The sequence below is a fragment of the Cynara cardunculus genome, assembly GCF_001531365.2.
Source record: "Cynara cardunculus var. scolymus isolate 2C chromosome LG 6, CcrdV1, whole genome shotgun sequence".
In the NCBI taxonomy this organism is placed as follows: Eukaryota; Viridiplantae; Streptophyta; class Magnoliopsida; order Asterales; family Asteraceae; genus Cynara; species Cynara cardunculus.
In genome coordinates, this window is record NC_037533.1 from 18,860,465 (window position 1) to 18,885,382 (window position 24,918).

The 24,918-nt window shown below is 33.4% G+C and overlaps 2 protein-coding genes across 2 annotated transcripts; one reads left to right on the forward strand and one right to left on the reverse strand.

Annotated features, from left to right (window-relative positions):
* The first annotated feature begins 9,339 nt into the window (after positions 1-9,339).
* On the forward strand, positions 9,340-10,452 carry LOC112514958. Its single transcript, XM_025121610.1, has one exon. The coding sequence runs from the start codon at positions 9,424-9,426 to the stop codon at positions 10,360-10,362; it is 939 nt and encodes a 312-aa protein (XP_024977378.1). The 5' UTR covers positions 9,340-9,423; the 3' UTR covers positions 10,363-10,452.
* A 3,631-nt stretch (positions 10,453-14,083) lies between these two features.
* Positions 14,084-21,055, reverse strand: LOC112514395 (protein PLASTID TRANSCRIPTIONALLY ACTIVE 10). Its single transcript, XM_025120842.1, has 12 exons — positions 20,318-21,055; positions 19,641-19,700; positions 19,500-19,529; positions 18,547-18,620; positions 18,056-18,137; positions 17,880-17,953; positions 16,975-17,041; positions 16,694-16,786; positions 16,257-16,433; positions 16,125-16,175; positions 15,003-15,157; positions 14,084-14,471 (listed from the first exon to the last, which is right to left on the reverse strand). Exons 1-12 carry the CDS (start codon positions 21,053-21,055, stop codon positions 14,084-14,086), a joined length of 1,989 nt encoding a protein of 662 aa, XP_024976610.1.
* Between the last annotated feature and the right edge of the window lie 3,863 nt (positions 21,056-24,918).

Here is a 24,918-nt window from a genome sequence, read left to right on the forward strand (position 1 = left end):
GCAGGTTACTGTACGGGCTGGATCACCAGCTTTATTAAAAAAGGATCGAATAAATTTTCGAACAAACACATAAAAAAGACTACTATTTGTATCTGAAAAATAAGTAGTCATGTCATTAATCACGTAGTCTATTGGTACGAGTGGCCACGTCCCATTTTGAATGGTTTCATGAGAGGAAGTATAAAAATTAGTTCTAAAACCGTCGTTTGGAGGGAGGAACCAACTTTCTTAATCGACTGATTGGAAAGAGAGAACATCTAAAGCCGATTTTCGGAATTTCAAGGAGATTGGAGTCGATTTTGGAGAATGTTCCTAGGGTTCTTCGTCATTTACTGATTTTTACCATTTGTAAGTTCAATTTCTGTTTCAAAATATGATTATAAGTAGCAAGTGATTACGTCTTGACTGACGGTTAACACTGAGTCCCTGAGGAGACGACCCTACCTATCACTATCACAAGTTGTTGTGTTTTAGAGGTAATCAGGGCCGTCCCTGGGGGAGGGCGACACGGGCGTACGCCCAGGGACCAAAAATATCAGGGGCCCAAATTTCTCCTTAAAATATATAGTAGTCTAAAAGAATTTAATAAATTAACGAAACCAAAAAATTGTAGCATATAATAAGAGAGAAAAATAATTTAATAGATAATAAGGGCCCAAAAATATATCAACTAATTACATTGGAGAAGAAAATAAACAAAATTAATTGGTCATTCATTATAAGTTATTGTTTATTGCCCCTCTAATTTTTTTTTTATCTCCACCAAGGTCCAATGATATTGGCTATTGCTATCTCTATATGCTTCACTATTTTCGTGCTTCAACAATTCAACGTTAGATAGTTTTATCAATTTCTATTTTTATTGACTATTGCTATTTGGTTATACTGTTCTAATTGTTTTTGTTGACTATTGTTATCTATTTTTGCTTCTACATAAAATATTTTACTTTTTTTTAGACAATTAATCTATTGTTCTTATGATTTATGACGTGTTTCATGGTTTTGTGATTAATCAATAAATTTTTTCTACTAGATGTATTTAGTAATGTCCCTTATATATGTCATGTTCCATAAACTTTTAATATTAAAATCTTATTTTAGTTGAGCAAAAAAAAAAAGGAAATAGAATTTAAATATTTTCATCAATTGTTTGACTTATGTATCTTTCATTGGGATTCCACTACACCACAAGATTCTATTTAAGTGTTCAAACAATCATTTGTTGAGCTTGCATATTATATGTTTAATTCATTATTTATTTTTACTAGATTTTAATAGATCATCTTTTCTTTCATATTCTTATTGATCTTCATTTGTCTACTTGTCTAGAAGACTTTGATAATCTTCTTTATTATTGATCTCTCATTGACCTCACAATTATTTCATTAACACGAATTCTCTTTTTGTATCAAAATAACACATATTTCTTGTTATAAAGTAAAAATTTCTTACGTTTTATAAAAATTTATCAACCATAGTTTATATACTCTTGGTTTAAAATTACCTAATAAGAAGTACGTAAATTTAAGTACTCTCTTGTATATCTATAATAAAGATAAATAAGATTTCTTTACTCTGTAAATTATTAGCATTTTTTGTACTCAATTTTATACTAATGAAAAACATTTATTGAATTYTTTTTCGTACTTACCGAAGGTCACTACAAGAAAAGTGAGATTTGACGATGCRCCTTTTAGCGATGACATGTGTCACAAGTTATAACGACGACATGTTGTTATATACTATTTCTAATGATAAACGGACTTTTAGCGACAACAAAAGTGGTTGCTAAAAGCCTTGTTTCTTGCAGTGGGGCCCCTATTTTTATGTTCGTCCAGGGCCTAAAAATGTCAAGAACGAGCCTGAAGGTAATAGGCATCAATTATAAACTTTATTATTTGCCGGAAACGACACCGTCAGTATTTACGGATTTTCTTCTAATATAAATATATATCTCTTAACATCATTATCTTATTCAACAATAAATAGAAAGATTATATATATATATATATATATATATATATATATATATATATATGACACAAATTTGTTGTTTTAAGTCACAACTTAAAAAACGCAGAATCATCAATATGACATAAAAAGTTTAAGATTTGACTTTACTGTCTGATATATCTGTATTTGAAGTCTTATTTCACTTCTAATTGACAAAATGTGGTGCTGAAGTTTGAAAAACCATAATCAGTAAGACTGTTTGTTTTTATAAACTGGTAGATGTCTGAGTCTGCATAACTGTCTATTTTACACTTCAAAATATTATAACGCTGAATTTATATACATTTATACAATTTTATATGTTTATTCATCATATATTACAAAATTTACATCTAAAATATAAACTACAATTCATCACAGTTAAATACCATTAGGAGCACAAAACCATCCAATTTGATATCTGATTGCAGCCCTATCTCCAAATTTAGTGAAATACGGTATCTACCTGGGTGAAGAATGATGGCATTTTCGTTACTTCAATTTACAAACACTTGGTTGAGAACAACGATAGAGAGATGAGATCGATTAAGGGGTCGTTTACCAAATGCTTGCACCTTGGTAAGTGTTTACCAAGTTATTTTACCTTAACCAATGAATATAACAAGGACCAAGAATCTTAATGAATATAGCAAGGACCAAGAATCTTACCTAGTAATAGCGAAAGTAATGACTGAGAATCTTACCTGGTAAGTGAGGGCGACAACTCTTACCCGGTTAGCGCTTTTCGGTTAATTTTTTGCATACGATGCTGTTTTAATAGACTAAAATTTTACACGGTAAGGTAAGTGATAGTGTTAAATTTAACCGGTTAGCGCTTATCGAGTAAATGGTCCCTAACATAGATTGAGATCTATTGAGACTGCGGAGCGATTTAGGTTAATCGATTGAGAAAGATGAAGATTGACTAGTTAAGGATCGATTAAGGGGTAAGTGATTGAGAAACGTCTGATGTTGAGAATTTGAAAAACAATAAGAGGCAAATAAGGAGTTGATGTACCTTTAACCAAATAAGAGAACGATAAAACATGAGCATCTCTGAAAAACCAAAAAAAAAAACAGTCTAAATAACCAACCTCTTATCAAATCAGATATAAAGGGTTGATAACAGTTTTTTTTCTAAAACAAACAAAACCTAACTTATCTGTGTCAAACAATGTCTAAGTGGTTGTTTGTTTACCTCTTAATAGTTTCATTAAGAGGCAATATCTGAATCATTATGAGGTGAATCTTGTTTGGCAAAAAAAAAAATTTGTCTCTTAATGGTTTTAAAACCATTTGAATGATTTTGTATCATGAGTCTCCTTTAATTATTAAAAACCTTAACTTTATTGTAAACAATTCTCAAACAATTATTCATTTTTAACTATATTACAAAAACCTCTTAATCATTCTAACCACTTAATCATTTTATATTAAATCATTCAATAACGATCAAACCCCTAACTCTAAAATAAATGTAATATATAGTTATTTAATAAAAAAAGAAAGAATAAAAGAGAGGTCTAGAATCCACAAATGGCTTATTGGTAGGTAGTACGTCAACAGCTGTCACAGTTTTGGGGATACTTTCCGATTAAGGCAATATTTTGATGTAGCATGCCCTTACTATACATTATCATGTTTGACCCCACTTTTAATTTTCCATTTATAAAGCTAATCTAATACTACAGTAAAGTGTTGTTTATCTAGATATTTATCTGGTAAGTATTTATCGTTATGAGTCAACATTAAAATTTATTTTACTGGATAAAATTGTATTACATCAAAACGTATTTCATGCAACAATTTTCTTGGTAAACGCTTATCCGGATAAGAGTCGTCGCTCTCACTTACCGGATAAGACTCTTCATTCTTACCGAGTAAGAATCTTGGCCCTTGCAATGTTTATCCGGTGAGAAAAATTACCCGGAAAGCACTTAGTGTTATCCGATATTGGTTTTGAGTTTGGGCTCCAAAGGTCAAAAGTGTCTAGATGTCCTAGGTTCGAATGCAAAGAGAAATAAAAATCCTCTTATGGCCACGAAGGTTCAAATGCGGTGATTCCGTGCTACCCGCGAAGTGGATGGTCGCCCTAAGATTAGTCGGTTCACATAACGGGTTGAATATCCATGTTAATTAAAAAAAATAGTTTTGTAGGACATTAAACATTTTAATAAAATACTTTATAAGACTTAAATTTATAACAACAAACGTATCAGAAAGAACAATAGGTTTTGAGGACGTTTTAACAATTTTGCTAGGACCAGTTTTAAAATAAAATGCCGTATTAACTTTATTATACGACAAGTGTCCTATAATCAGATAAAATTAGAATGAAATCAGTTTCATTTATTAAATTACTGTTTGGTTTGATATAACATAACCCTATTGATTGCATGAACCTTCTGTTCTTATTCAAATGGACACAATAATAAGTGTCGTTTATCAAATGCTTACTGCTTAACGATTACCGACAACAGAATCCATTACTTTATTGTCAGTTAATGTCCTTTACTTGATAAAAATTTGACAAAAATACCCTTCTCTAATTAAAATTCATGTACATCTCTAAAATTATAATTAATAGACAAATATTAAAAATCTGTATAATAAATATGATTTTTCTCTATATATTCTAGAGAGAGAGAGAGAAGGGTAGTATTGTAATTTAGAGCAACACCAAAACCCGACTAGAAAATGTGAATGTAAGACTTGGCACTTGGCAGTTTATGACCAAGCAAATCTATGTCCTTATCCAATGAGTCACCACTCAATACGTCACCGTTGCGACAGTTATACAAATTAAGTAAATGGTTTCAATTTTTAATATAAATTTTAAAAGTTTAATAATATACCATGATGTTGGTATCATAATCGTGTCGAAGTTTATTTGGTATGTTTTGGATATTATATTGTATGTATTTTGGGTATTATATTGTGTATTTTAGGTATCACGTGATGTTCGTCGAAATAAGGTTTACCGAAAGCCGAAAGCAGGAGAGAGACAGAGGAGAGATAAATATATATATATATATATATAATACCTAAAATGCCCTTTAATTAAGTCAAAATATCAAAAATATTAGTTTTCTAGTTTATTTTTTGATTTGTGGTTGAGATTGGATCTCACAGTTTAATTTACAAATCTAACCATTGATATAAATAAAAAAAATTAATTAATTGAGATATTTATCAAAATGATAAGAGTTTATTTATTATAATCTAGATTTTTATGAGAAATTATCAACACTTATATTAATAAATAACTGAAATATTTATTAAACCAGATATTCATTAAATTAAATAAATAATTAATATTGTTTTACATGATTTATACTAATAGTTGAATGAGATGAATTAATGAAAAACAATATTAAATACTCTGAGATTTAATTTTTTTTATTAACCTGTATATTCAAACTGCTATGCGAGCCAATTAATTTCAGAATGATCATATATTTTGTAGATATTTCAGAGTCAATATATTTGAACTTTTGTGGTTATAAAGAAATTTTTATTTCTCTTTGAATTTAAATCTAAAATCTTCAGATACTTTTAACCTTTAAAGTCAAGTTCAAACCAAATATATAACTTCTTGTTGTTTAGTCTGAGAAATTTTAGGGACGAAAATAAAACAATAAGAAAACCAGAAGAACCAAAACCTACGACATTCGGTCAAGAGTTTACAAAATGCCCATAACACGTGGCAGAATCCTTGCGGTGTACCGGAAGTCCTTTAAAATGTAAGTGGACCACGTGTCATGATTATCCGACCCGAACTTGGCTTATCAGGAAAACGTGAAATCCAAGATGCAGTGACTTACGTGTCCTCGTGAGGGACACCCCTCGTGATCTGATTGGTTAGGGACCGTTTGGTACAATAAAGCGTGAAAATAGGTTAGCAAATGACACGTTTTGTCTTAGCCAATCAACTTTTAACTAAATTCCCGCCGGTTCAGTAAAGGTGTCGTGGACACGTGTCATATGTCTCTTATACACGCGGCCTATATCTAAGGTATCGCTTTATATCACCAATGATAAGATCAGAATACTTTTCCAACATCCAAACCGTTTTTTAATCCGGTTTTTTGTTTACTTCTTACGAGTTTTATTAGGAGATAATATTTGAATTTTTAAAAGGTGAATTTTATTTGACAAAAAAATCTATTATTTAATGGTTTTAAAAAATTTAGGAATGATTTTGTATCTTGTGTCTTTATTAACCATTTCAGCATTATAATTTTATTGTAAACAATTATCAAATAATTATATTTCATTTTGCACTATATCATAAGAGTCTTTTAATCATTCTGACCACTTAATTATTATGCAGTAAATCATTCAGCAACTACCAACCAGCCCCTTAGATAAACTGACGGTAAAAATGAGTCACGATAAATTTAGTGGCTACAATTTTCTTGTACGTTTATAACAGAATCCTTAACAGATGAAATATTATATCATATTCATCAGGATCTCAACTACTACGCCACTGGTTTGTTGGTTAGTTTATTACTTTTCATATGTGAGATCATATGTTCAAGTCTTTTATGGATTGTTGGTAAACATATTTTACCCGATAAACGATTACTGGGTATAATTTTTTTTACCTCATTTAGCATATGATTTTCGATCCTTGCTATTCTACTTACGAGTTAGGTTCTTGGTCCTTGAGTGCTCAATTGTTAAAGTAATTGACAACCGATAAGAGCTTATTTGGTAAAGACATCCTCATGTTAAATTAACTATAATTCATCTTAGGGGCTGTTTACCAAACGATTAATCAGGTAAGTGAACACCAAGTCACATTACCTTACCGGATTAATATGGTAAGGATCAAGAATCTTACCCGGTATGAGCGAGACGAGGACCAAGAGTCTTACCCGGTAAGTGAGGGCGACGACTCTTACCATGGTAAGAGCTTACCGGGTAAATTGTTGCATACGATACCGTTTTGATGAACTAAAATCTTACCCGGTAAGTAAATGATAATGTTAAACTTTACCAATAAAGACTTACCGGATAAGTGTTTGGTAAACGACCCCAGAATCAAAATCACTTTTATTGTATGATTCCGAATAATCAAAATATACTTTTTCTAACTTTTTGTTGTTTTTAGAAAGATTATGATGCAAGAATGCTTACCATTTTTAGCAAGATTCTAATTTTGTTTTTAAAGAATTATAGTTTCTTTTCCTTGGTAATTAGCTTTTTTTTAAATTTAAATATTCTAAAAATATTAAAGGGATCGTTTACCATAATCTTATCCGGGTAAGTACTTACCACGCCACATTACCTTACCGGATAAATATGGTAAGGACCAAGAATATTACCTGGTAAAAGCAAAAGTAAGGACCAAGAATCTCATTCGGTAAGTGATGACAATGACTATTACCGCGGTTAGCGCTTACAGGGTAAATTGTCGCATATGGTACCGTTTTGATGGATTAAAATTTTGTCTGATAGGTAATTGATGGTATTGAATTTTGCCGGTAAACATTTATCCATGTAAGGGTTTGGTAAATGGTCCCTAAGTGTCTTTAATATAAAGTTTTATAGGACTTAAGTTTATAAGAACAATTATATTAATATCTAAAATTCTTATAATAAGTTTATCTCTTGTTTTACAGCGTCGTAATAAGTTTTTTAGGACTATTTAACGTAAAGTGCCATATTTAGTTATTTTACAGGACACTTTTGAGAAATGTCCTATAAATCCATAATTTTATATGACGTTTATGTTAACTATTAACACTTTTTCAAATGTTGTATGAAATAGCTGATATAACAGTTCATTTTAAAGAATCTGTTACAACGTTCAAAATCCTCCTATAAACTCGTTACAACAGTTTAAGATATGACATTTTATTTTTAGTCCTTTAAACTTATCTATACTATATTATAAAACATTTAGGAAAAACTCTTAAAAACCATTTTTTTTTATGCATAAAGTCCTGTTTAGTAAACGACCCCTAAATCTGATAAAAATTTAGAAGTACCAACAAGGTGTATGGACATCTGATCAAAAATTAGAGAAATTAACGAAAATAACTAATTTGTACACTTTATATTAATAAAAATAATCATTTTTCAGACACTTTTAATATTCGGAATAATAATTAATTTTTATTAATAATTAATATTATCAAAAAAACGCTAATGTTAATCCAGATTGTGATTAAAAAAACACATAAAGCTTCAAAGAAAAATGAGACCTATTTAATAAATTATAAAAGGGTTTATAATTGTTAGGTGCATTTTATCAAAAGGTAAATTGCATTAAAAAGTAACATACTTTAACTTGATTTTTAATTAAGGTAACGTATTCTCAAAGCTTCTATTTTAGTATCTATGATGTAAAGTTTTAAACATTTAAGTACACGGATAACCGGTTAAAAACTAAACAGTTAAAAATTTACATCTTAGGTATCAAAATAAAAGGTTTTGAAATACGTTATCTAAAATAAAAAATCAAGTTAAAATACGTTATCTTTTCATGCAATTTACTCTTTATTAAATAAGAAAACTTATAGAATTGTAACAAATATGACAAAAAAATTGATGTAATAATTTATAAAATAATACGTGCGTCACCATAAATAATATACTGGACCTGTGCGTTTCGTATATTTGTAGGACATATTAAAACAATCCAAAAACTTGTTGGCCAATGGGAAAGCAAAATTAATGGATAAAACAAAAATCAAGGAGACGAGACAAAATTGATAAATTAATAACTCAAACGAAATAAAACCCTAAAAAGCTTCCACACTTTTTTTTTTTTGTTCTAATCATATGTGTCTAGATTAGTGATGGCAAAACCGACCCGGCCCGGCCCGGGACCGCCGGTTACATCCGGTTATGGATTTTGTCGATTTTATGGGACCGGTTAAGGCCCGGCCCGAAATGTATTTATAATAAATTCTTGAAAGACAATATAATTTTAATTATAATAAAATGTATTGTTAAAGTGTATTTAAGTGACCTAGTTACAAAATTTATAATGTATTAAAAATATATATCATTAAAAAATTAAAAAAATTATTTTTTAATGGGCAGGACTAGTTGGGACCGGGACCGGCGGCCAAGGACCAATTGTGAATAACCTTGACCGGTTTTACCATTTTCGACCGAAACCAGGACCGGTCATGACAAAATTTGGGACCGACTCGACCTGGCCTGGCCCGGCCCGGCCCGGAACCGGTTTTTGGCTGTCACTAAACAAGATAGAACAAAATCTGTTGTCTGGCGTCTTATTTATGTTTCAATCAATAAAATTAAGCTGCATCACATTTTTAAATACCTTTTATTAGAAACCGATGAATGAGTTTGAAAAGACATCTCATTCCTTTATATGTATACCATTACCATCCTCTTTAAGTCTTATGTATAGCGTCAGAGAGTATACCTAAATCGGTAGGTGGGAAGAAGATGAATGGTACAGGTGGTTGCTGTATAGCTAGATACTCCGGCAGTGGTGGTGCTGGTGTTGGTGTTGGTGGTGGTGAGATTAGCTATGGTATATCGAAGGTAGAGAGGATAATGCTCAAGTTCAGGCCGATCGCGCCGAAGCCGATGGCCGCTGGATCTGGTTCTAGTTGCTCCACCATGGAAAACAGCGAAGGTTATGGCGGAACTCGACGATGCAAGCGAAAGTACGTTAGAGGTAAGGGAAAACAAACTAAGAAGGATGCAAATACTACAGTTTCGAAGAAAATGAAGGTTTCGGTACCGTCATCGTCTTCAGTTTCCGGTGGTGGAGATGAGGTGGTTACCTTGTCTTTGTTGCCGGATCGGAAAGAGAAGTTACCGGCAAGGAGTAATTCAGAGAGTGAAAATCCAGATCTGTTATCACCGATCACGTTCAACTTAAACAACAAACAAACAGTTTGTTATGGTCACGTGCAGGGAGCGGCGAGTCACGTGGTTTCTGTTACGGATCATGCGGTTGTGATGATGTCACCACCACCGCAAGTAATTTCCGTTGTGACGGTGGAATGCGTGACGGAGACGTGGGCGAACGGTGGCGGAGTAGGGTTTACAGACGAGCCGGCGGCAATGAAAATGGAGATGGACACGTGTCCGTCGTTCGTTACAAATAGTCGAGACATGGTGGTGTGGACGAATACGGCGTATAGGGAGATGACAGTGGGCGGTGGTTCAGACGAAACGGTGGTGGTGAAGAAATTCAATCGGGTGAGGATGCCGGTGACTCTTCCGGCGTTCACGTGCAAGGTGAAGGTCACGTGGGGGACTGAAAGTAGCTCGTCGCCGTCGTCCCTGACGGCGCCGTGCGACGTCTGGAGGTTGCAGAACGGTGGTTATGCATGGCGGTTGGACGTTAAAGCTGCGCTGTGTTTAGGACGGTAAAGATGAAGTGATGTTACCTTTTATTAACCCTAGTTTTTATAAAAGATGTTTGAAAAGAGATTTAGTGTATAAAACAAATTAAAGGTGGAGAAATTGAAGTAAAATGTCATTTGATTAAACACTTACCCGATGAGCGTTTAATGGTAAAATTCAATATTATCGTTTACTTACCGTATAAAATTTTAGTCTACCAAAACGAAATCATATGTAAAAACTTACCTGGTAAGAGTTAACCGTGGTAAGAGTTGTCGTCATCACTTACCGGATAAGTCTCCTGGTCCTTTGTCTTCGCTCTTACCGGGTAAGATTTTTGGTCATTTCCATATTCATCCAGTAAGGTAATCTGACTTTGGTAAGCGCTTATCCAAATAAGCATTTGGTAAACAATTTCTTAATCAGATAAATAATACGAATCAGATAAGAGATGATATTGTTTCAACAATTTCTGATCAACAAATGTTGCAGACCGAGATACCGACCTGGTAATAAGAATGAATAGGCTACTTGGAATAGTATTTTACCTGATTAGTACTTGCTCAATTTTTTTACTAGACGGTCCTTTAATGCCAAAACGTTTGATGGATAGTCTACGGTTAATATCACCCGTCTTAGAATCACACCTCTCATTTCTGTCACACAACACATTAGATTTTCAGTTATTTTAAATTTATTTAATTCATGCTCACTTTCTGTGTATTTATATGATAATTTGGGATCATGTGAGACCAAGAGATTTTCGTGAGACCCGTAAGACCAATTTTCAACCCTTGGATTAGATCTACAATCTGAACATCCATAAACGCCACGAGACTTCTCAATAATCACAAAATTGTCACCGTGCAACTTTAGACCATTAGATCATTAGCTTATAAAGTTGATCAATGAACATAAATTAGTCATACGGGTCTCACGGAAAACTCTTGGTTTCACGTGAACACAACCCTTTATATGATTGGTGGCTATGATGAGACGCTAGAACTTGGAACAGGTGATTTCTATACCTCTTTCTACGGTCCCATTATCTGTGTATCCGTGATGAATTAATGAGTGTCTGAGGTGTGTGGTGTTCGAACTCGAACCCCAAACCTTTCATTCCTTTGCAAGGATCATGATCACCTTCTTACCTTTTAATTACGTATTACGCCAAAATGGGTTTGGTCGTCAAGACTAATATATCAGTTTTGATTTGACCAGGGGTAGACTTATGCCGACAGGTAGGGATGATTGTGCTTATTTTGAAAAGGATTTGTTATGATAACGTATGTCTTGTTCGAGATTCTCGGATCTGTTATTGGGACCAATATACGTTAAGTTCAATCTAGATGTGTAGATGTGCTACACGTAGGGTTCTTGACCTTTCATTAATGTCAACGTGGACGGTATACCCGTTGGATTGATCATACACTTGTATCTTGGTACCCCACATGTTCAATCAATTTAATAACGACTTCACTGATGTTTTCGTACAATATCAGTAAACAAAATTGACAGATGAAAATGCATTTGCAGTGTCGTGGAGTTATACAAGTCCTTCGTAACTCACATTTTCGTTTTGCATCGTACAATTGAAAACAATGTGAATAACAAGTAAAAGATTCCCGACTACACGCTACAACGTATTTATTTGACTCGAATGCACAAAATGTTAAACGCTATGATCTTTTTATTTCAAAAAGAATATAAAGACAAAATTGAACTTGAAATACAGTTTGGTGGCGTTTGTTTTTTAAGAGGTGCTGAAATCTGAAGTCTTATTTCACTTCTGATTTACAAGAGATGGGGTTGAAGTCTGTAATTTGAATCAATAAGACTGTTTGTTTTTGTAAATTAATAAACATATGAATTTGTTTAAATTGTGTATTTTACCCATTAAAAATTATAATGTTGAATATATAGATAAATTTATACAATTTCACATATTTATTCATCATCATTATGAAATAACATCTAAATTATATAATTAACATTTATTTAAACGAAAATATGTCATTAACGGTGTTTAACACATTTACATCCTCTTAAAATACATTAATTGAGAGATGTGGGGATTGATTTAGTAAGGATCAATTGAAACATTGAAGTACTCGGGTAACAGGTTGAAACATTAACCAGTTACCATGCTGATGTGGCGAGTGATGTGATATCCAACTCAGTATTATTTGATATCCAACCCAATTTCATCTCATCACTCGTCATATCAACATGGTAACCAGTTAATGCTTCAATCAGTTACCCGGATACTTAAATGTTTAAAACTTTATATCTTTGGTGTCAAAATGGAAGTTCTGAAAGTACATTACCCAAAATAAGAATAAAATCAAAGTATGTTACTTTTTCATGCAATTTACCTCTAATTTTTCATTTAATTAACACATGTAATCTTATACTGTATACCTGAAATAAGAGGTGATCGTGTCCCTAAGAAAACGTATAATAACCCGAAAACAAAAAAAATATTAGCACATTGTCACAACGATAACTTAAAACTCAATTAATTGATTATATCAAATTAATCTCACGCGAATGTTGGTGTAAGTGTATATAAATTAACTTTTAACTGATTTACATTTCATCTATCTCAGGGTTTAATGATCGGTAAATCTATATTATATTATAAAGCATTTGATAAAAACTCTTAAAAACCATTTTTATTAGCATTTTGTTTATTGATGCATATTACTTAAAATTTAAGATTACAAGTAAATTATGCGTAAGTACAATTGATTAAAGCTCTATGTTTGAATTCATGTAACTAACTACAGATGAACATAATCAAATAGATAATAAATATCTCATTTTAGATATAAAAAATTAAAAATATAATTAGGATAATTATTGAGTTATAACAAAATACTTAATTATTATCTTTTAACAAAATACTTAATTATTATCTTTTATTCAAAAATAAAAACGTTATCGTTTTCTAAAAAAAACCCACAAAAAATCGTATTATAACATCGACTGAGACAAAAAATAATATTAAAATCGAGATGTATTTTACTGTATTGTGCGAATACCATTTTAGTACATTGGCATGCATGTATGTATGGGGATTTTTGCACGGACTTATTATTCTGAACCTTTACATTTTTTATTTTACATGTAACCTTTGGATTTGGGTGTTTGTTATACATTGCAGTTTAATCGAAATCACATGTGATTCGAGCATTTTTCAAAATCATAAAAACTGTGCACGTATAGACTGTAAAATACCGCTAACGCAATTGCAAAATAAGGTGCTGTGCGAGACGGTTTGTACTTAAATATGTGTAAAATGGCGATAAAATTTCTTTTAACACTCCCAAAAATACAATATTTCATTAGTTTAAGCTTGAACTCCAAAGATCAAAATTGTCTGGAGGTCTCAGGTTCAAATCCAAGGAGAAATAAAAATCCCCTCATGAACACGGAGGTTTAAATGCGGTAACTCCAAACTACCTGCAAAGCAAATGGTCGCCTTGAGATTAGTCGGTTCACATAGCGGGTTGGATATCCAGGCTAATAAATAAATAAAAAGTCATTTTTTTATGAATAGAACATTGTCAAAACACCATCTCTTTTGAATTCCTCATGGTTTTGTTGATTCTAAAATATACTGATAATTTTGTTTTCAGACTTTAACATCAACTCTTATCACTACGAAGTTCAAGGCCTTTTAACAGAACACAGCGACACTCTAATTGAACAATGCTTATAGCTGTACATACAACAATGCCGGTTTCTAGTCGAATTCATCTGAAAACGCATTCGATTGAACGCCATTAACTTCAGGCTGTGGTTCCGTGATGATGCTATAAATGATGTTATCGACCTCGTCTTCATCATCTTCGTCTTGGTGCTTCGATTGCAGCATTTCCGCAGCTTCTGTTTCTGCCGTTCTCTTCATTGCATCTTCGTAGGATGTTTCATACCACACCATTCCTCTCCCGATAATGCCCTTGTTGTGGAAGTCTCTCATTCGCTCTTGCTTGCTCTTCTCGGAACTCTTCGGTTCCCCCCAGTAATCGTATCGATACAGAGGGTTTTCAGGGTCGTATTTGTCTTTTGCTACACTGTTCGGATCATGGTAACTTCCCGGCTCTTGTAATGGCAGACCAAGAGCTCTACGGCTGCCACAAATTTATCGAAGATAAACCAACATCATTAAGACAATTGCTACAGTTCTTGATCAACTATGATTATTATAAAGAATCATCCCTTCAATTTGTCGAAAATTAAATCCGAAAGTTTTTGTCATCATAATCAAGTTTCCTATTTTTCGGATTCTTCCCATTTAAGGGTTCTTTTGGCAACGTAAATACTCCCTACGGCCCAATGAAAAAAGCACAGTTTTCTAAATGTGTAATTATTACACTTTATATTTAACAATATGACGATTTTACCCTTAATAATATAGAGATTGATGAATTTCTTCATCTCATTATTGAGGGTAGAATTGGAAAGTAAGCTCAAACTTTTAAAAGTAGACACTTATTTCGTGATTTGGACATGCGCCCCCGGGGGGGAGGGGGTATTAGATAAGTAATCATACATTCCGAATTTAAGCATACTGCATACCTGTAGACTTTTGTAATGTTTCGAGTGAAAATACCATGCAAAATACGGGTGAATATCTAGCAATGAAAATATGAGAAGAATACCAGCTTATGTCTCTAAGTAAAGCCTCCCTCTCCTCCAAGGACCGACGCCAATGAACCAAATCGTATTCATCCATTTCATGATTACGCCTCAACTTGTCTATTTTGTAGGACGTTGCACCACCTTCCATCGCTTGCCTTTTCAAATCATTATGATGCTGTGCCCAATTATGCGTTAGATTCAGATGCAAACTCTTCAGTCGAACAATAACGATAAGAATATGGTTTTCTAATGTTTAAATCAACCATCAAGCAAACAAATTGAAATAGCATGACACTAAAACCAAACCAACCCAATAAAATCCCCCACAGAGGTGGGCTCTAGGGGGTAGGATGTACACAAACCATTCCTTGGGATACAGAAGTTGTTTGTGTGAAGAGAGCAAGCTACAGGTGGTAGTAGAGACCGTTCAATCCAGACCGGACCGGTCCCAATCAGACCATGACGTCATCTGGCCAGACCAGACCAAATTGTCAGTCCTTAATCGGTCCAAACTTTTTTTGGAGACAGACCAGGCTGAATCAAATCAGACCAAGGGGTTATTTGGTCGGTTTTCCATCAAGTCATGTATGGATAAAGTTGTCTGTGTGGATTAATATGTTTGTATGGATTGGAAAGGTTTTTGTTTGAGAAGATTTTTTCATAGATAGAATGAGCATGTTTTTTAATTGGGAAGGGTAGGTTTGGGAAAAACTTGGCTTTCTGCATTGAGCTCCCTCCTAGAAGCTTACTGAATAAGCCACTTTCTATATTATTTTAGCCACTACCAAACAGTAATTTATAGTTGACTGAATAAGCTACGAGTCTCATTAAGCTCATTAAGCTGCTAACAAACAGTCCCCGAGACCGGTCCGGACCAAGGCCGGTCTGGACCAGGCCAGGCTTTCTTGGACCGGTTTGACCAGACCGTTGACCAGACCAGACCAGATTTTATAGGGACAGTCCCGGACGGTCCATGTCGATCTCTAGCTGAGACCATGAGAGTATGTGCACACAAGCACCAAGTACAAAAACAGGCAAGGCAACAGGGGCACATGTGAGGAAAATAGGTAAAACAAACAAGGATACACAAAAGTGAAATACCGACAATAACCAGTAGAAGAAGAAAAGATCAAATCGAGTACCTGGCGCTCCGCAAATGCAGCTTCCAAGTCGAGATCTTTTATGCTCACATTCTGATGCATATAAACAGAAATGTAAGTTATGTCGATTTTAACAAGCTACTGGTGGTGCTCAGCGAGCGAAAGGGGACTCACCACTATCCTTTTGGGTAGCAAAGTTTCCTTATAATAAGCTTGGGTATATTCTACACTGTTTTCTTCATTGATTTCCTCCTCATCGGTTAACTCCGACAATTTTTTATCCTTGTATTTATCGGGATTAATCTCCATATCATCCATAATCATTTGTTCAGCAACATGTATTTGCCATAGCTGCATACAAAATCAGAATGCATTTGCTGTTCAATACACAGAAAACCGACATTTTAACACAAAAGGTTGTGTAAAAAAGGCCTAAATCAAGAGTAAACCAAACCAAACAAAACAATTCCAACACACCCTTTATGGAATGTCGCAAAATAAATACATCATTTCTCTATTTGGTACATTTTCTATCCAAAATTACCTCTTTGCACAACGTGAACTGGTCAGCAAAGTAGAACGTAATAGTCAAACTATTAAAAAAATGATACCTTATCAACATAAGGGTGATTAGATATCAGTGGTTCCTCCTCGATCTTGATTCCAGGATCATCCTTAGAAATAGGGGGTCTTCGAGCATCCCGCTGATAAAAGGAGTAGGTAAGTACTGAAACTACGGTACGGGATTTATTTACCATTTATAAGTTATTGATATTCCAGCAAATCTACCATATACATATATATTTAAGGAACAATTAGAATATATTAGGACTTCCAAGCATGAAGAAGGGTAAGAGAAATGAATCCTTTTCTATAAAAGATCGATACTTACACGCAACTCGTCCATATTAGTATCCTCCTCACGATAGAAAATTGGTGGGAAGTCGAATCTCTTAAAACTGCAAGTAGAAAGACAATGGTGTGATATCATAGATAACTAAAGTCTAAAGGTCCTTAAAAGGCTAACACAACATTCTGATATACTCCCTTCGTCCTAAAATAAGCATCCACATTTCTATTTTAGTTTGCCCAAAAATGAGTGTCCACTTTATAAAGTAAATGTCTGCTTTCCAAGTCTACCCTTGGTTATGATATGAAAAGACACATCATTCCCTCTATTATTAAGGGTAAAATTGTCATTAGGATAATTTAAAAGTGTAATAATTATACATTTCTAAAGTTGTGTGCCTTTTTCATTATGAGCATTTATTTTGGGACGTAGGCAGGGGTGTAAAAGGGCCTAGTCAAGTAGCAAGTTATTCGAGCTCGGCTCGAAAAATAATATCAAGCTCGAGCTAGGCTCAACTCAAGATCGATTAACTTTTTCAAAGTCAGGCTCGAGCTCGATATTTTTGCAATGTTTGAGCTCGAGCTCAATGCTCGTTTATGAGCTCAAATTCGAGATCGATTAACTCATTTATTTACTCAAGTTCGATATTTTTTATATTTTGATTACATAATTTGTAACCATATAAATATGTTTGGCTTGAAAAAGTGTATGATCGAATGGCTCAGCTCGTAACGTTTAATCGAGGTTTTGAACGAGTTGAGTCAAATATTGGTGTTATGGAGCTCGACTCGTTAAGCTAAGCAAGCTTTATTTTGTATTCGAGATCGACTTGAGCTTGAGTAGCTCATTAAAAGCTCGATTGTTTACACCCTTAGACGGAGGGAGTATTGTTTAGCTAATTCACCAACTATAAACAATATTAAGTAGGAGAAAAAAAGTCCACATACATGAGGTGGTCGATATTAGGATCAAGAAATCGCATCTCAATAGGAAATCGAAAACGGTAAGGATCTCGTTTTGCCTACAAAAAGGATGAATGGATGAATAATGGCACACATAATACGGCATGTTCACATGCAACGGAAGGAATAAAATGTTAAGAATTTAAAAGGTCGTAACTCACCAAAATTTCAACAATTACTTGCATACCGACTTTTATGTGATGTCGTATCCAATACCAATCATTACGTTTAATCGGAACCCACCTGAAATGGCCACAGAGCTTTAGAGTTGAGAATCTAAGAAGCTGCATCATGACGTAATACATGATTGCACAACTAAATCACATAAACAGGCAGTTGGTATCTTTTTTTTTTTTTTTTGATTAACCTGGATATCCAACCCGCTATGCGAGCCGACTAATCCCAGGCCGACCACCCGCTTCGCGAGTAGCCCCGAGTCACCGCATTTGAACCTCTGTGGGCACAAGGGAATTTTTATTCCTCCTTGAATTCGAACCTGGGACCTCCAAGCACTTTTGATCTTTAGAACCCAAGTTCAAACAAATTGGGCACCACCATTGTGGTTGCAGTTGTATCTTTTGTCTTTTACCATTAAAGCATTTGATTATTTATTCCAATCGTCTCACATAAGAAAAGGAAGAGCGATACTTACCCATCATGTACACCTCCAATGTCAACGAAAGCTCCTTGATAGAGATGCAAAGTAGTCACTTTACCGACACAAACCTGCATAAGATATTCCATATTAACTTATTTCCTTCCCAACAACCATACCTACAGCATGTAATATTTTCCACCTCTCCTGAACCTTCACACACACACACACACATATACATATATACATATATATATATATATATATGTTTGTATAGAGATAGAGAGAGACGTGTGTGCATACGTATGTATCTGCGTGTGTGTGTAACATGATTTACATTTTAGGCTAATATAATTAACAAGTTCATGCGAGTGCACACTGATATAGTAGAACATCGTTTAATTTAATACTCGATAAATTAATGATCTCTCTAAGATAGTATTTTTCTCCAATCCTGATTTGGGCTACTTGAAGAAGTAACTTATTTTAACAAGATAATAAGATGATATATTTTAGGAAGCCCCCTTTATAAATATATGGTCCATTTAATATCATAAATTAAAAATTCTTCAAAACAACCACAACTAAGACAATTTAGTGAAATATGATTCTAGTGTATAAACGTCATTGACTTTGTGACACCCCTTAAATTGTAAGCCATTGATGGGTAGAGTTTTAAGCATCATACATTGAATGTATTAGTAAAAATACAATGAATATTATCTTATTATTAAGAAACAACGAATTACTAATTACATAGAATGGAGAGTAGTGAAACAACGAACATGATTAAGAAACAACGAACATTACAAGGAATCATACATCACACATCCTATTGTATAAATTTCTAGTAATATCATGTACAATGAATACATAGATTACTAAAATACGACTCTACAATTAGAATAAAGTTTAACAGCGAGCCATTATAATCATCACATAAAGGGAAATTAAGATGGTGTTAACTGCTAAATAAGTGGAATGGCAGAGAGAACAAAAACTAAACTTACTTGTCCTGGATAGTAAAATGGTAGCTCATGCTGCAAAAAGGAAAAAGGTAAAATAGATAAGAAACTAAAGGATCTAAATCCATATCAATTATCCCAATTGAAACTGCTGAAAAAAAATTAGCTCAGCATAATCCATCTTACCATTTCTTCTTTATAGTCTTTCCCTCTTTTCCTCCTACCAGGATAAAAATCTTGATCATACTGTATAAACATTATGCATACCATTAGTACATAATATGAATCACTTGAAACTAGCATCTTGGGTGCAGGAATAAGTTCATCTTTGGGACTTGTATTCAATTACCAGGCAATATGATCCCCTATAATTTGAACACATTCTTTCTGATGATTTAATAGGCATCGCCAATGGTAACACCAAATCCATACAAATTGGTATAAAATTTAGTACAGACAATAAATCTTCTCCAACAGGTAGCACCAAATCTTACACCAAAATATAAGATTCTTGGTACATTCCTTTTTATCTTCTCCAATTGATGTAAATGAATAGTGTTGCACCAAATTTGGTATGTTACTATTCATGACACCAAAGTTGGTGTAAGATGTGGTGTCCCGATCGGGGTGATTTGATGTCAAATTCGGCATTTGGTGTCCCCATTGGAGATGGTCTTAGAGAAAACATACTGGTCAACCTGTATATTCATTATGAATACCATTAGTATTAACATGAATCACTTGAAACTAGCATCTTGGGTGCAAGAACAAATTCATCTTTGTAATCCTCTATAATGCAAAACACATTAATTGTAATGATTTCTTAGAGAGAACATATTAAGGATGTAGTGTTGGAAATGAACCTTATAAGATTCCTCCTCCAATTTATCCCTATTTGCTTCCACCCATTCTTTATACTGCTTCAGAAAAACCTTATATCTGTCCAAACACAAATCATCTGTATTGCTCCTTGCTTCATTCTGCACTTGATCAATATCAACCCTAAATGTCAACTTATGAGATTCTCTGATGAACTCCAGCTCCTTCCTATCCACTTTCCACCCCCTTGGCGGCCAATCTCGTGGCGGTATAAGACGGATCACCAGCGGCCCTGCCCACGTCGTCTTCAATGGCTCTGGAATTTCACCCTTAATCTCAAACTGTTTAGCATAAAATTCATCCTCTGTCAACCCTAATTCCTCCATTTTCTTCTTCCTGTAGCTAGGTCTCAACATTTTGAACGCTTCAATCGAATCAGGATTCTCCAATGCTACTTCTTCGCCTTCGTTGAGTGATTTTCTCGCGAAATCTCCTTCTGGAGTGAGGATTTCCTCCCATGGAGCCCAACCTCCTTCGATCCAATTGCGTCGACGCGCTTCGTCTTCAGTTTCCACGTCTTTTGGACCGAATTTCTCAATGAATTCCTCATCAACCGGGAATTCATCGGCTGATAAACCCTTGACGGTGAATTTTCCGGTGAAGGTACTGGAGACGAACTGAATTGAGGGATTTAGGTGGGTACGTGGTTTGCATAGCTTATTAGGGTTTAGGATTCTGGGAGGAAGGAAGAAGATGGGATGAGGGTTTAAGAGGGTTTGCATAGTTCACTTGCTCAGAGTAAGAGAGTGGATAAAGTTGGTTTGGTTAGTTATATAGAGTATGAAGATGTAGTGACCAAATTGTAAAGAAAAGCAAAAACAGGGACTGTTTTTGTAAATGTACTGTTTTGATTTGCTAATAAGCCATCAATCTTTATGTTAAATTACAAATGGACCACCAAAATCTGATAATTGCTAAAATAAGGGCCGTTTACCGGGTAAGCATTTACTGGGTTACTTACATTACTAGATGGATATAACAAGAACTGATACTCTTACCAGATAAATGAGAGCATCCAACAGCTTCTCTAAAATAGAGAAAATCAATTTTTTGTTCTCTATAATGCTCCAACAGTTTCTCTATCTTATTCTTTAAAATAGAGAATCATAGAGAAAACTCTCAATATAGATAATTTTCTAAAACTCGAAATGAGTAAATTACATTTTTAGTCCCTATGGTTTGTTAAAAATGTATATTTTTGCTCCTATGGTTTATAATTCATTACCTTATTTGTTCTAGTATTAAAAAAGGAAAGTAAAATACAATTTTGGTCCTTGTAGTTTACATGAATCATCGAAAATGGTCCATAGACTTTAATAACTACAATTAACATACCTATTGTTTGCATTTTACGTTGAAAATCATAGTTGGTCACGAACTCTGTTAAAAAAAACTTGGTTAAATATGGGATACTTTTGTCTTTTTACACTTTTTATTTGTCTTTCTCTTATTTTTATCCTTTTATTGTTTTTGATTTTTTTTGCTTTTCAGCCAAGAGCATCCCTCACCTCCAGCCACCACAGGGACAAAAATCCGGTGGCCTTCTTCGGCACCCATCACTCTGTTGACCTCCTCCAAGCACCAATCACCTCGATGGTCTTCTCAGGTGACCTCCACCAAGCTCCAGTCATCTTGTTCGACCTAAATCAAAATCTAACCTAAATCACACCTAAAAACCAAATCTGAAACCAATCAAAATCCAACCTAAATCAAAGATAAAGACTTAATCAAAACAAAAATCAAAGATGGAGAGGAAGAGAGATCGGTTGTGATTTGCATTAACTGTTTTCTTCCTCCACCGGTGAAATCCTCACCTCCAGCATCTGGTTTCTGAATCGACGTAAAGGAAGGGAAACAATTGGGGTGATGTTGGATGAAATCGATGGAGATGTTGGTTGATAGCGGGGATGGGGAAGGGAGATGGGTAGTAAGGGCAATCACAAGGAAGAACTGGGTGATGTCGGAGATGGTGTCCTCTTTTGTCGCTGGAGATGGCATCTACAGTAACGTGTGTGTGTGTGTGTGTGTTTGTTTGTTTAGGACAAAGATGGAAGGGGAGAGGAGAGATGGGTGATGTGAACGAAAACAAAAGGAGAGACGTTGGGTCGCCAGAGACATCGTTTGTCGCCAATTACGACGTTTGGTTGCAGATGTACATACGTGTGTGTGTGTATATATATATATATATATATATATAATATCAATATAAATTAGACTAAATTACACTATAGTTTAAACAAAATATTATAACTTGTCCATGTAAAGGTAAAAAGACTAAAATACTCCTAACTTAACGGTAAAAAAATTAAAAGATTTAAGTTGAGGGACAACTTTCAACGCAAAATATAAACAGTAAGGAGGATAATTGTGGTTATTGAAGTCTAGAGACACTTTCGATGATTTGTGTAAACCATAGGGACGAAAAATGTTGTCGATTCTAAAATTTATTTTTATTTATTTTTCATTTTTATGGTTTACAATTCATTTTTATTTCAGTTTTTCATACTTAAAGTGATCTTTTGGACTTTGGATGAAAATAGAAATGAATTACTAACCATAAAAATGAAAAAGGAAATTTTGGAACCACGGGGATGAAATCCGTAACTTGAAACAAACCACGCGGACGAAAAACATAATTTACTATAAAAATATTATAAAGAATTTATTGAAGATGCTCCAAAGGTGGTGTCTCTTCCTTGGTAAGCGCTTATCATGTGATAGATGTTCACCAACAATACATTTTAATGGTTATAAATGTTCTTCAATAAAGTAAATGAGGGTAGATGACTGTTTTTTTAAGTATATAATATTTATATGCAACAAATGCAATAAATAAACCTTCATGATAAGTGTTCGGTGACACCTAAGTCTCAATTACAAGATACATTTGCAAATGTGCAGAGTTATTAAACTGCACATTAAGCAACGGATTACCAGATGTTTACTATGTCAGCATCTACCGAGCGTCACTTACCTTTCGGGTAAGTATAACAATTACCTATAATCTTATCCGATAAGAGACATAGCAAGAATTGAAAATCTTATCTTGTAAGTGGAAAAAAAATTCTTACAAGTAAACAGTTACCAAGTAAAAGTTGTTTACAAACAATTTATTTTGATGACCAAATAATGTTATCCAATAAAGTAAGTGAAGATGATGACTCTTATAGATAACACAATGACGGTATATTTTACAATTAATCAAATTATTAATTATCTGTGTTATATAATTAATTAATGATTTAATTAAAAGTGAAAATTTTTCTAATTTCAAAAAAACAAACATATAAAAATACAATAATTTTTTGTACGTTCGACCATTTTGACTTAAAAACAAATCATTTTGGTGAATAATGTCAAAAGCATCAATGGTATGGTATGCTATAGTGGTTTGAATATGAAATTCTATGATCTTAATATTCGATACGTAATTGTTCACTCGGTTTCTTGTAAGTCTCAGTTTGCATTTGGATGATGTCTTAAACTCTTTTATTGATAAGAGTTTATTATGCATGTTTATAAATATGTGCGATATTGATATGTAATATTTAACTATCTAACTTTATAAGCGTTGGCTTACCATTTAAGTATCAACCCCTCTCAGGAAAGAAGACGGATAAAGAGAAAGAATCTGTTGTTTGACTTGGAGATTTATCAGGGGACTTGAAGACTACGAACTTACTTTTGGTATATAGTAGTTTATTACTGTATCTCATAGATGTAGTAAGTGTAGATTGTACATAGTCTTGTTCCGGTTATAAGCATGTCTCGTTTATTTTGCTATTTAATTCGGGTTCTAAGTAAAAATCCGTTATGTCCGGTTTGGAATTGTGTTTTTGGTGGTTTTATCACTAAAATAGAACATACATTTCGAAGTTTTTCTAGAAAATTAATATCCCGTATTTTGAGGTTAATCAATTTTTTTATTTTATTGGAGATTTTATAAAATTGGTAACTTAAGATTTCTTAAGTGAGATATTATAGATATGATATTCAAAATCTTGAATGGCCAAAATAACCAGATTGGGTAACATCACATTTTCTATGGCCATGGAGGTTTATATCTAAGTTGCTATTCATTTCATAATTATTACATTTTTTAATTAATAAATAGACAATTTTATTTTTAATAAGAGAGAGAAGAAGAAATTTTATTTATCTCATAATTAAGGGTAGAATAAAAAATTAAACATTTACTTTTAAAAGTCGACACTGATTGTGAGACAGATTTAAAGAGTAATTTAGACATTTATTTTGAAAATGAAAGAGTATTATTCTAACTTTTTTTAATGAATCTGTAAACTGAATCAAGAATTACCTTAACTTTCACATCATATATCTATATTATATTATAAAGCATTTGACAAAAACTCTTAAAAAACTATTTTTTATGCATGAAGTACTATTACTTAAAATTCAAGAGTACAAGTAAATTATGCATAAGTACAACTTATTAAACCTTCGTATATGAATTTGTGTAATTAGCTGCGAATAAACATAATCAAATAGAAGATAAACATCTTATTTTAAAATATAAAAATCATAAAATATAATTAGTATAATTATCGAGTTCTAACAAAATAAT

What these genes read in the sequence shown, in the direction of transcription:
- LOC112514958 (XM_025121610.1), top strand. Translation starts at nt 9,424, where the DNA reads ATGAATGGTACAGGTGGTTGCTGTATAGCTAGATACTCCGGCAGTGGT.
- LOC112514395 (XM_025120842.1), bottom strand. Translation starts at nt 21,055, where the DNA reads ATGCAAACCCTCTTAAACCCTCATCCCATCTTCTTCCTTCCTCCCAGA. An exon ending in AAGTAATTGTTGAAATTTTG is followed by an intron (nt 17,954 to 18,055) that starts GTGAGTTACGAC and finishes TCCTTTTTGTAG; the next exon opens with GCAAAACGAGATCCTTACCG. An exon ending in TGCTACCCAAAAGGATAGTG is followed by an intron (nt 16,176 to 16,256) that starts GTGAGTCCCCTT and finishes TATATGCATCAG; the next exon opens with AATGTGAGCATAAAAGATCT.